Genomic DNA, 12386 nt, shown 5'->3' with positions numbered 1-12386 from the left:
CTATCTTCAGAACCCACAGTTACTGACTCCAGCACCTCCCTGCATCTCTCGGTGTTCCCAGTGGTTTCAAACCTGGTGAAAAAGGTATTTAGCTCATTTGCAGAGGCCAGCTCATCATTAGTCACAAATTACTTGTGGTGGTTGCGTGCCACACCTGTCATGTTTTTCATGGTTTCCCACATTTTTTGGGGGTTTCCAGCCTTGAATGCCTCCTCCAGGTGTCTCTTGTGTACAGCTTTTGCCTCCCCGAGTATGCCTTTCAGTTCCTTGTCCATTCTTTGCAGTTCTGTTGTATCCTTGTTTTTAAAAGCTAATTTCCTTTGGTTCATTGTGTGTTTCATGTCTTTGGTTATGAAAGTTTTGTTATTGGGGCACACTTTAACTGTTTTTGTGGGGATGATGGACTGTACACAGAAATGGATGTAATCTGTTGTTACTGTGCACATTTCATCCAAAGTGCCTTCCCTCAGCACCTCCCAGTCAGTGCAGTCAAAGCAGGCTGCCATTTCCTCTTTGCTGTCCTGATTCCACAGTCTAACCACCTTGTTCTCAGGTTTTTTGCTTTTCAGCTTGGTTGTGTAGGTCGGGATGAGATGTCATTCGCGAATGATTCGTTCAAAAGAACAGTATATAAATGTGCTCCTTATGAAGGTTTAAGATGACACATTAATATCATATTAAAAAATAATGCAAAAACACTGACACACAATGTAGTACAGTATCTAAATGTGTAATGATGAACTCTCATATGATTTTCTATACTCTACAGTATGTAATGTTTTGTTGTATATTTATTCCATATTTAGTCCCAGATATTGACTGTAGAATTACATTGTATAATTTTTGTTTATTTTGTTATTCAATGAGCAGTGTTTTCGCTGCTGTATTTGCATCTCTTAGAGCTATTGTTGGGTTTATCTTGTTTCTATGACGGAATACGATTTTGAGTGGTGAAAGAATATTTTTTATGAATGCCCAGATAGAAAATATTGTCCATTATGTCATGGGTGGGGGGTGTTTTGTAGATGAGACTGCAGGGAGGGGGTGCGTGTTAAATGAACGACCAGAGCGACAATGGTGGGGCTGCAAAACTCGTTTTCGGCATAGTTGTCGTGTATCGTCTACTAATGAAACCAAAATAACGCGTTTCTGTTTTTAACTCACACATTGGTTGCAGTAGCACCGAATGTTTGACTTTAGTAATCTTGGCACGCCGGTGTGCCGACCACTAGGGGCTTTGCGCTTAAGAGGTTAAGCAGCTGCGTAAAATTCTATCAAAATGGAATTATCCTTTAACATAAATGTTACGACCCCAATAGGCAAGGGGATATGAGAAAGGGGTATTTAACATAAAAAAATTATTGTGATGTAATCTGGGGTGGATGAACCGGTGGGAGGACAGAAAACACTAGACAACAATTGGTACGTGAAATAAGTTTAGTGACAAAGTGCAAGTGAAAATGTTTACAAGGTAGAATTTACAATGGGTATTTACACTATTTACAAAGATGCTGTTATGTTTCTGTTTTTTTCGTTACCTTTTAGTTAACTATCTGCTTTTCTCCTGCACGATCTTTGTTTCGGTTTTTGTGTGGGCGTGGTTTTTTCCTTTAACTCTCTCTCCCCTCAGCTGATCACTCCCACCTGTTCTGGCCGCATTCTCACATAATGGTTAATCGGTCATTTCATTCACCTGTTCCCTGTTTGCATGTTCACACTGTTCATTATCTCTCATTTCACATACCTGGTTTCCTTGGTATATATTCTCTGTTTCCCTGTTCTTCTTTGCCAGATTGTGCCTCCTGTTTACAGTGCCTTTCCAGCGTTTACCTCTTGTTAGTTTGACTCTTGTTTTGATCTTGCCTGTTTTCCCGACCACCGATTTTTGCCTGCCGACTTTGTTTTGCTGATTTCCTGTTCTGACCTCCGCCTGTTTACCGACTTTGATTTTTGCCTTCCAATTCTGTACTTTTGCCCCGGTGGATTTTTCTGGTTTTTGATCTTTGCACAAACTGACTACGAGACTGCCTGCTGTATTGTGTACCTTCGAATTAAACATCTCCTTCGGGAGTTTCGACACTCAGTTGTCCGAGTCTGCATTTGGGTCCACCTCACCTCGACCCGTGACAGATGCACTGCTGGTTGCATTCACACTCACATTCAAAGGAACTGGATGAGTGATGCCAAAAGAAAAAAGTGGAGAGGGAGGGAGAGAGAGACAAAAAGACACAAAAACACATGCTGGATCGTAACAATAAACCTTTCAGTAAGGGCTCATATTATTTAGAACAGCCTGTGCAGTTTGCAGCATACATTTTCAGGGAATCTCATATCTTATATCATAATATTGTAATATTGTAACTGAAGTATCTGGAATCTAAATAGAACTGAATCGTAACCTAATGAATTGAAATTAGAGGACGTATTTCAGAGTGGATTCGGAACTGGCTACAGGGTAGAACACAAAGAGTAGTAGTAGGAGGGATATTATCTGAGCAGAGAGCTGTTGGAAGTTGTGTCCCACAAGGATCGGTGCTGGGACCACTGCTCTTCCTCATTTATATCAATGACCTTGACAGGGACATAGAATGATGATACAAAACTGTGAGTCCCAGCTAATAGTTAAGAATCTACTAAAGTAATCCAAGAAGATTTAAATAAAACCCAAAACTGATTCTTGGCACGTGGAACGTTACCTCTCTGTTGGGGAAGGACCCAGAGCTGATGTGTAAGGCTGAGAAGTACCAACTAGATATATAGTTGGACTCACCTCTACACACAGTGTTGGCTCTGGAACCAAACTTCTGGATAGGGGGTGGTCTCTCTCCTACTCGGGAGTTGTTCAGGGTGAGAGGCGCTGAGCAGGAGTGGGGATACTCACAAGTCCCCGGCTGGTAGCCACTCAGTTGGAGTTTACGGCAGTGGACGAGAGGGGTCGCCTCGATGCAACTGCGTGTGGCAGAGAGGAAAACTTTGACTGTTATTTGTGCTTATGCGCCTAATAGCAGTTCAGAGTATTCAGTCTTCTTGGACAAGGTGGGAGGAGTGCTGTGAAAGGCCCCACCTACTAACTCCATTGTCCTATTGGGAGACTTCAATGCTCACGTTGGCAATGACTGGAAAACTTGGAGGGGTGTGATTGGGAGGAATGGCCTCTGATCTGAACCCGAGCAGTGTTATGTTATTGGACTTCTGTGCTAGTCATGGTTTGTCCATAACGAACACCATGTTCGAACACAAGGATGCATAAGTGTACATGGTATCAGAAAACCTTGGGCCAAAGGTTGATGATTGACTTTGTACTTTGTAGTTGTTTCATCAGACCTGCGGCTATTTGTTTTGGACACTCGGGTGAAGAGAGGAGCAGAGCTGCCAACTGATCACTATCTGGTGGTGAGTTGGATCAGATGGCGGGGGAAGCTGCCAGACAGGCCAGGTAGGCCTAAACGGGTCTGCTGGGAATGCCTGGCAGAAGTCTGGAATGATTTCAACTCTCACCTCTGAGAGAGCATTTCCCGTATCCCGGAGGAGGTTGGGGACATGGAGTTTGAATGGACCCTGTTCAAAACCTCTATTGTGGAAGCTGCTGCTAGAGGTTGTGGTCAAAAGCTGGTCGGTGCTGTTGTCAGCAGGAATGGTGAAACTCTGACCTCAACTGGGGATATTGTCGAAAGGTGGAAGGAATACTTTGAGGACCTCCTGAATCCAACAGACACGCCCCCCTTTTTGGAGGCGAGCTGGAGCAATCCGGGGGATCAGAGTCCATCTCTGTGGCAGAAGTCACTGGGGTAGTTGGAGAGCTCCTCAGTGGCAGAGCACCAGGGGTGGATGAGATTCGTCCGGAAATGTTAAAGGCTGTGGATGTTGGTGGTGTGTCTTAACTGACATGAATCCTCAATGTCGCGTGGAAGTCGGGAACAGTGTCTTTGGAGTGGCAGACCGGGGTGGTGGTCCCCATTTTTAAGAAGTGGGACCGGAGGGTGTGTTCCAGTTATCAGGGAATCACACTCCTCAGCCTCCCTGGGAAAGTCTATGCCAAGGTGCTGGAAAGGAGGCTTCGGCCAATAGCTGAACCTCAGATTCAGGAGGAGCAATGGTGGTTTCGTCCAGGCCGTGGAACAACAGACCAGCTTTTTACCCTCTCACAGATTTTTGAGGGGCATGGGAGTTTGCTTATCCAGTCTACATGTGTTTTGTGGATTTGGAGAAGGCATATGACTGTGTTCCCCGGGGTATCTTGTGGGAGGTGCTGCGGGATTATAGGGTGCCGGGGTCGCTGTTGCGTGCCATTCGGTCATTGTATACTCAAAGCGAAAGCTGTGTTCGCATTCTCTGCATTAAGTCAAGCTCGTTCAGAGTGGGTGTTGGACTCCGCCAAGGGTGCGCTTTGTCTTCTCTCCTGTTCGTGGTATTTATGGACAGGATTTCAAGGCATCTCTGTGGCATCTCTGTTGTTTGCACATTATGTCGTTCTCTTGACCTCATACTGTGACCTTCAATGCGCACTAGAGTGGTTTGCAGCTGAGTGTGATGCGGTCGGGATGAGGATCAGCACCTCCAAGTCTGTGGCTATGGTCCTCTCCTGGAAAAAGATGGTTTGCCCTCTTCAAGTAGGGGAAGAGAAACTGCCCCAGGTGGAGGAGTTCAAGTATCTTGGTGTCTCATTCATGAGTGAGGGAAAAAGGGATTTGGAGATCGACAGCCATCTAGGTGCAGCGGCCGCAGTAATACGGGCATTGTATCAGACGATGGTGGTGAAGAAGGAACTGAGCCGAAAGGCAAAGCTCTAGATTTACCAGTCGATCTTTGTCCCTACTCTCACCTATGGTCATGAGCTACGGAAAGTGACCGAAAGAGTGAGATTGCGAATACAAGCAGCTGAAATGCAGTTTCTCCGTAGGGTGGCAGGGCTTACTCTCCTTGATAGGGTGAGGAGCTCAGCTATCCGGGAGGACCTCAGAGTAGAACCGCTGCTCCTCCGCATTGAAAGGAGTCAGTTGAGGTGGTTTGGGCATCTGATAAGGATGCCTCCTGGGCGCCTCCCTCTAGAGGTGTTCCGAGCTCGGCCACCGAGAAGGAGACCCAGAGGTAGACCTAGGACACGCTGAAGGAATTATATCCAAAGGCTGGCCTGGGATCGCTTGGGGATCCACTGGGATGAGGTAGTGGAAGTTGCTGGGGAGAGGGACGTCTGGGCTGCTCTACTTGCCCCTTTGCCACCACGATCCTGACCTGGATTAAGCGGTTAGAGAATGGATGGATGGATGGATGGATGGAAGTGGGTGGAAACCTGGCAACTGAAATTGAATATAGCCAAAGTTCTGCATGTGGGATATATATAGCCAAAACTATTGAGCATAAATCCAAGGAAGTTCCATCCATCCATTATCTATACCCACTTATCCTGAGGAGTGTCATGGGGTTCAGGAGCCTATCCCAGCATTCATTGGGCGAGAGGCAGGAATACACCCTGGACAGGCCGCCAATCTATCACAGGGCACACACACCATTCACTCACACACTCATACCTATGGGCAATTTAGAGTCTCCAATTAACCTGTATGTCTTTGAACTGTGGGAAGAAACCAGAGTACCCGGAGGAAAACCACACGGACATGGGAAGGACATGCAAACTCAAAGGCCCCAAGTTGAAATTCGAACCCACAACCTTCTTGCTGTGAGATGACAGTGCACCACCGTGCCACCTGCGTTTCAATTGTGATGATATAAATGCAATTTTCAATTTGACAGAACTTGAATGAGGGACTAAAAAGGGGGAGCACAAGGTCCAGCAACATGTACATGTGGGAAAATCCCACAGCATCATTGAATCTAAAACAAATATGCTTCACTTAAATAAGAACCAGGTAAATTAATCAGACATTTTAATGTTACAGTTTTAATGTTCTTTTTAAGCTTAACTTCGAACAATTTCTTTAATATTGTTATATCTAAATGTAAAGCACTTTGTAACTGCGCTTTTTGCTATCCAAAATAAGTTGTCATAAATTGATCAAATTTGGAAAATCTTTTTACCGATTCCCAAAAGATTGTCAAGCTCATGAAGTTCATAGAATCTGCTACAGGTGTGCAGCACAAATTGACAGAGGTGGGTTGAACATGGCCTACATCTTTGATGTGACTACTGAGTTATTTCTAATTGGTTTTGGTTATATGATAAACAGTAATTGATGTGTAAATCGGACCTAGTGACTTGTGTTTTTTGTTTTAAAGGTCATCATCAGGATCCTGGAAAGGAACAAGAGTGTCAGTTGCCATCAGGTTTTTTCTTAAAAACTTAAGAAATCAAACAATTGATTGTCTTGATTGTTTATTTATTTGTTTGTTTGTTTTTTGGACATTTGAAGAAAGAATAATAAATTAGGATAACTGGTTTTTGCCTCACCTTATTAAGCCCATGCAAATTTTGACTTTTGACACTTTGTTGTACGTCGCTCTGGATAAGAGCATCTGCCAAATGCCTGTAATGTAATGTAATGAATATAAATACATTTGAACCCACAATCTTCTTGCTGTGAGGTGACAGTGCTACCCACTGCACCACCGTGCCACCTCCAAGGAAGTTATACTTATCTTATACAATACATTTGTTAGACCACACTTAGAGTATTTTGTGCAGTTCTGGGGACCGTACTACAAGGAAGATATAGAGGCTCTTTTAAAAGTTCAAAGAAGAGCAACAAAATTGATTCCTGGTATGAAAGATAAAAGCTATGCAGAAAAACTACAAGAGATTCTTCAGGTTGAGTTGTTAGTAGAACGAGGGGACATAAATGGAAATTAGCAAAAGATAAATTCCATACAGACATAAGGAAGATTTTTGTTCATGCAGAAAGTAGTCAATGTGTGAAATAGCCTGCCAGGTCATGTAATAGAGGCAGAAACTCTGGAGATTTCCAAGACTAGGCTTGTTAGATATTATTGGGCTGAACGGCCTGTTCCCACCATTATGTTATGTTATGCTACGAAATCTAATCAAATTGGGAGATCATTGCCAATATCCAGTCATAATCCAGGTGCATTGAGATTCATAAGGGCAGTTTTATTAACCTATCAATTTAAAAGATTTTTCTCAATTGTGAGTCAGTTTTAGTATTTAATTAAAAATTGCTCTCATGTATGGATATAATTATGTGTGTATCGTGAGTTTAACTTTCATTTTATTTGCCCCATCCTTTTACTAGTTATCCTCAAAATGTGTTCTGTATTCAACATCCAAAGACATGAACAAAGGCATCAAAGACAGACACCCGATTACACCACCTTCAGCCAATAAACAAAAAACTTAATTTGTCAATATTTCTAAATAAATAACTTTGATTACAATTATTTCTTTGGCACATGTTTTTATTTAATCAATAATCAGTTACCTCATCTTATTTGGATGTATTAGGCCCGGTGTGATTTATATTTTACAGTAAAACAGGGACAAGGCTAGCGCTGCATGCATCTCCTTTCTAGAAGCTGAGTCACTGCAGCTTTCTCCTCTTTCTCCAGAGAGCCCAGTGTATTCCCTGTGCCAGCTGAGTTCCTCCACATGGAGTCCGCCTCTCTATCCCAGCCAAGCATCACCCTCCGCACACCACTGGGCACACAGATGGGGTCAGAGGTCAGTTCATTTCATGTGTGGGACAGCACATAAAACAGCAAAGCAACATATTCTTGCCCAGACGCACTAACATTGCATAGCAAAGACAGGTTACATGTTCTTTTTGCACCCCAGATGTTTGAACTTAGAGCACATCAATCTTATCTTATTCACAAATAAATGTATGCAAATGAGCAACAGACATGAGTTCTGAGCCCACAGAGCACTCATAGTCACCACCCACCTCCAAAGGTAACTGGCATACAGTTTTAGATTAATTCAATAATTCTGAAGGCAAAATAAAATGAAACAATCAGCTGCAAATACCTATAAAAGCAGCCTTGCATTTTCTCAGGTGTGGACCATGACAGAAGGTTAAAACAGAGAATAATAATTTAGCCTTAGAAGGTTGAAACAGAGATACTCAAGAATGGAATATTCTCTCTCTTACTTGAATTTGGTTACGATTAGCGATCATTCGATCTGGATTTTATGGCATTGATACACCGGTGCCATGCGAACAATATTGGCCGATACCGCCATTCTTGGTGTGGATGCAATCTCTTTACACTGTCTAGGTCTGGTTTTACAATTCCACTGTGAAGATGCAGATACTCAGTTGCACTTTATGTATCTACCATCTTTGGACTCCATTGAAAACAGACTACAAGCAGGTTTTCTCAATAAAATTGTAACAATTTCTGGTAGAAAATAAGCAGGATTCTATGGTGATTGGAGTTACGCATGATTTTTAAGTATGCTCCAAGACTTTAAACAATCACTTTTTTCAATCAGACTGCACAACGTGCAGCATAATCAATTAGCTTACTTGGAAGCATAAGAAAAATACCTGAAATCTTGTCATAATGGCTTACAGGAAGCTAATTGGGTGCAAAATAAATTATTTCCCAATTAAATAAAAAAAACCAGCACAAATGAACAATTAAATAACATTAACAAGGCTTTTGTCACTCTTTATTGCCTGTTGTGCTGAAATCTAACATGGTACTTTACTGAGTGATGGACTGATTTTTTTTCAGTAAGTGCAGGCCTATTTAGTAACTAAAACTTAAAAAAAAAAATGTAATTTATGTTTAATCTCCTTATCACGACGTGAAAGAAATGGTGTGTTTACCTGGCAACTGATTATTCCGATTGTTACCACATCAATTGATGGTGATAATTAAGGAAAAATCATGTCTTTCTGTTGAGCTGCACATGAAGTGTCTATCTGTGACTTGTGTACATGCACAACTTGTGAATTGCTGTGTGGAAGAAGTGGCGGCTGACATCAAGTGCTTTGGAGGAGAGCAAGTGCTTGTCTGCACTCCCCTGAATTGACAGTGGATGCTGAAGCAATGAGTGCTTTTATATATAGTAATGTGAAAAAGAAAGTACACCTTCTTTCACTTCTGTGGTTTCACACATTATGATATATCTAACCCTCATCTAGTCCTCACAAAGTACTAACAGTAGATAAAGTTAACCTAATGTGACTCATAAGGCACACACATTTTACTTCACCTTTTATTCAAAGATAAGCCAACTTGCACAAGCCTAAGTAACCGGTGTTTCTAATACTAGCTCTAATGGTTGTTAGTTTGTTGTTAAAAAAGCATGCAAATTCCTCACACTTGGCTAAGTCAGAAGCCGGGGCAAGATTTAGTAACTGATCAATAACTGAGAACAGTGCCCTAGAGCTGCTACCATTCTCAGCAATGATACTTGGAAAAACAATACAATCTTTGAATACAACAGAGGACACCACAAATCACACATTTCAAAAACCACGACACTAAACGCGGTTAAAAGGTTAACTAACGATGTCAGAGGCATAAAACTATTAATATAACAGCTTGGTACGCATAAAACCGATATCATTTAAAAGTGTCAATTTGCATATATAATATCAACCTATAAGTTTCATTGTGCAATCTTGTTTGTTTTTTTAATCCTTCAAAACGTTTTTTTAAATATTATAATTCAGTGTTCAGTTGCTTTCAAATCTGGTTTCCAGCTTTTTATTCACTTATGAACATGTTCTATTCTTAATAATTAAATACAACAGATGGCATCTGTTATGCCATCTTTTAAACAGTGCCATAGCAGTCTAAAATGCTTTACAAATGAACATAATAATAGTCCTGTAATAAATACCAAGGACCAAATTCCTACAAGACCCTCTAAATTTCAGCAAATGTTCCTGAGCATTTAATGTACAGTAGCATGAAGTAACAACACTATTATAGTTGCAATCATATTATGTCCTGCCCCTGCACAGTATTGTGAAACAATAACAAAACTATGATAGGTGACAGATGCATTTATATTTCATTTTTTGGCATATAAAAGAAATGGTCCCATCTAGTGGCATTAAAAAACATAGCTGACACAGTGACTGGTGATACAGATGAAAATGACTAATCAGGAGCGTATAAACAAATAAATAAATATATATAAAAACAAAGCTAGCTATGCAGGTCATTTCTAGAAATTAAATTTTCGAACCATGTTAGCTAGGTTATTTGATTGACATTATATGACATTTAAAGGTTATAAATACATTTTCCTTGTTGTGGCTAATATAAATTAAAAACACTTCCTCAGATTAGATCGTCTACCGGAATTTAAACCGGTGCAACATTAGTTGGCGACCTTGTTTGAAGCTGACAGGTATTAACTAAGGTAACTAGCTAGCTAAAACATTGTAAAAAATAATATTTCTTTACATTTGGTAACGTTACCGTACTTATCCGAAGCTAGCCAGCTAGCTGGCAAGGTAAATTCGCTTGTCCTAACTTTTCATCAGTTGTCATTCAGTAAAATTTGCGGTTATCTTTACCAACCGAGTCAGGAAAATAAAACGGCGATTTACCTCATTCAAGATACGCGCGTCTCTCAGCCCGAGACAGTCGAGCAAGCGATTGGCTAATTCTTGGTTAATTCTTGGTAGACATACGCGCCTTGATTGGCTAGCGGTTTCAATTCTTGGTAGAGTCTTGGTGGGGATCGGCGATTTGATTGGCTCTGACCACCAAGAATTACAGAGACTCACGGCTTCCTCGGGGAGGTAACACAGGCGTGTAATAAACTGGTGACATCAATATTTTCATGAAATATCCTTAAAATATGGACGAATAAGGAGCTAATTAATATATATGTGGGTATGGCTCACCACCAAAATGCTAATAACTACCAAACAGTTCAAGATTATTTTATGAAATTTGGTTAATATGTTGGCACTCACATGTAGAGTCAAACTCCAAAGTACTGACCGAATTGGATCAAATGGTGGTCCTATAGAGCACAATATATTTTTTAGTTCATGAAATAGCACTGCTGTGTTTCAGAGATATACAACTTGCTGTAGTGACTGATTTCCTCATCTGGGAAATAGATATGACATTTTTTTGCTGTTGAACTCTTGGATTGGCTGCCATTTTCTAAATGCAAATAGCCATTATCCTCTGTCACTAGTTTTGGCCTAACCACATGGATGAGACCTATGAAACAGTGTTGTAGCTGTAGCGGGTGTAGCTTGGCCACTCAAACGATTATTGTCTCGTTATTTAATCATCGTCCCCACCTGCCTCTCGTTATCCCTTCCCTCTCGTTTGATTATGTATTGAGTTCACCTGTGTCTTGTCTATTTAACCTCTTAAGGCACAAGCCAAATTTTGCCAATCCTTGCCCATTTAGGGGGTACCCTATTTAAAGCTTTATAACTCCAGACGTGAACACCACAGAGACTTGAAAAATGGCTTAAATGAAGCAAGACATTTGTACAATTTACAATACTAACACAGATTAGTTTATATTCATAATTTTGGAAGAAATAAAGTGCCACACATGCAATTGTTTTGACAAAAAATCCAAAATAAATTTGCACTTTTTAAGTTCGCAATGAAATACTGCGAGATTGAATATATGCAGGAGGTTAAACTATACATGTGCTAGGTCAAAAACTTCTTGACCACAAGTTCATAAAATCTAAGGGTGGATATGTAGAACTACTATAGATGTATGAAGCAAAAACTAAGCAGTGTACCCAGCATCTCCAAATCTATCCAAAATGTCTAAATTATGCATTGCTGTAAATCATAACATATCCATGTATTTCACTACAAATCAACTGTTTTGACTCAAGAAAATCACTGTTGCATAATTTTCAAATGGGAATTATAAGCTTTCAGTCAGTACAGTGGTCTAATATAGCTAGGTGTCCAGAAACATATCCAAAATCTCTCCAAAATTGAATAAAATGTTTTTTGTCCACTATAAAGCATATAAATGAGCCCCTTATGAGGGTTTAAGATGAAACATTGCTATCAGATTTAAAAAATAATGCAAAAACATTGTCACTCAATGCGGTACAGTACCTAAATGTGTAATAATTAACTCGTGTGTATTTCTATACTCTGTACTCTCGTATGTTTTATTGTATGGGGATGAGACAACATGAAAACAATTTTCACCCGTCCACCACGTTTTGGCAATGTTCCGGCTCTGACGTCATCACTGTTTCATGCTTCACAAAAACTATTACACTTCCGTCTAACGCTTACATTACAGTGTGAAATATTTACATTATATAACACCACTAACCTATTTAAAAATACTCAATTTCAAAAAGAACGTATATAACCGAAATATTTTGAACGATAATACTTACATAGCAATAGTGAAATCTCCTCTATGTTCAGTAGATAGAGACAGAGAGACAGTATCAATTATATTGTTCCATTCGCTTCTGTTTTGCTCCAGAAAACGATGTCAG

General features: G+C 40.5%; 1 protein-coding gene across 3 annotated transcripts in view; it reads right to left on the bottom strand.

Annotated features, from left to right (window-relative positions):
- Positions 1-2199: 2199 nt before the first annotated feature.
- LOC135251988 (nuclease SbcCD subunit C-like) overlaps positions 2200-12386 on the bottom strand; it is a 49449-nt gene continuing 39262 nt past the window's right edge. Inside the window, exons 8-10 of one of the 3 annotated variants that reach the window (XR_010329239.1) lie at positions 7392-7606; positions 6407-6482; positions 2813-2949 (exon numbers count right to left, since the gene is read on the bottom strand). Coding sequence is in view for 2 of the 3 variants with exons in the window: in XM_064329899.1 (XP_064185969.1) it covers positions 2634-2949 (316 nt within the window). In the remaining variant the exon portion in view is untranslated. Of the gene's footprint in view, positions 7607-12386 lie in introns of all 3 variants that reach the window. The other 2 variants (XM_064329899.1, XM_064329900.1) reach the window with 2 other exon arrangements.

This window comes from Anguilla rostrata, chromosome 3 (genome assembly GCF_018555375.3).
Source record: "Anguilla rostrata isolate EN2019 chromosome 3, ASM1855537v3, whole genome shotgun sequence".
NCBI classification, from domain to species: domain Eukaryota; kingdom Metazoa; phylum Chordata; class Actinopteri; order Anguilliformes; family Anguillidae; genus Anguilla; species Anguilla rostrata.
This window is presented reverse-complemented; position numbering and strand designations above follow the sequence as displayed.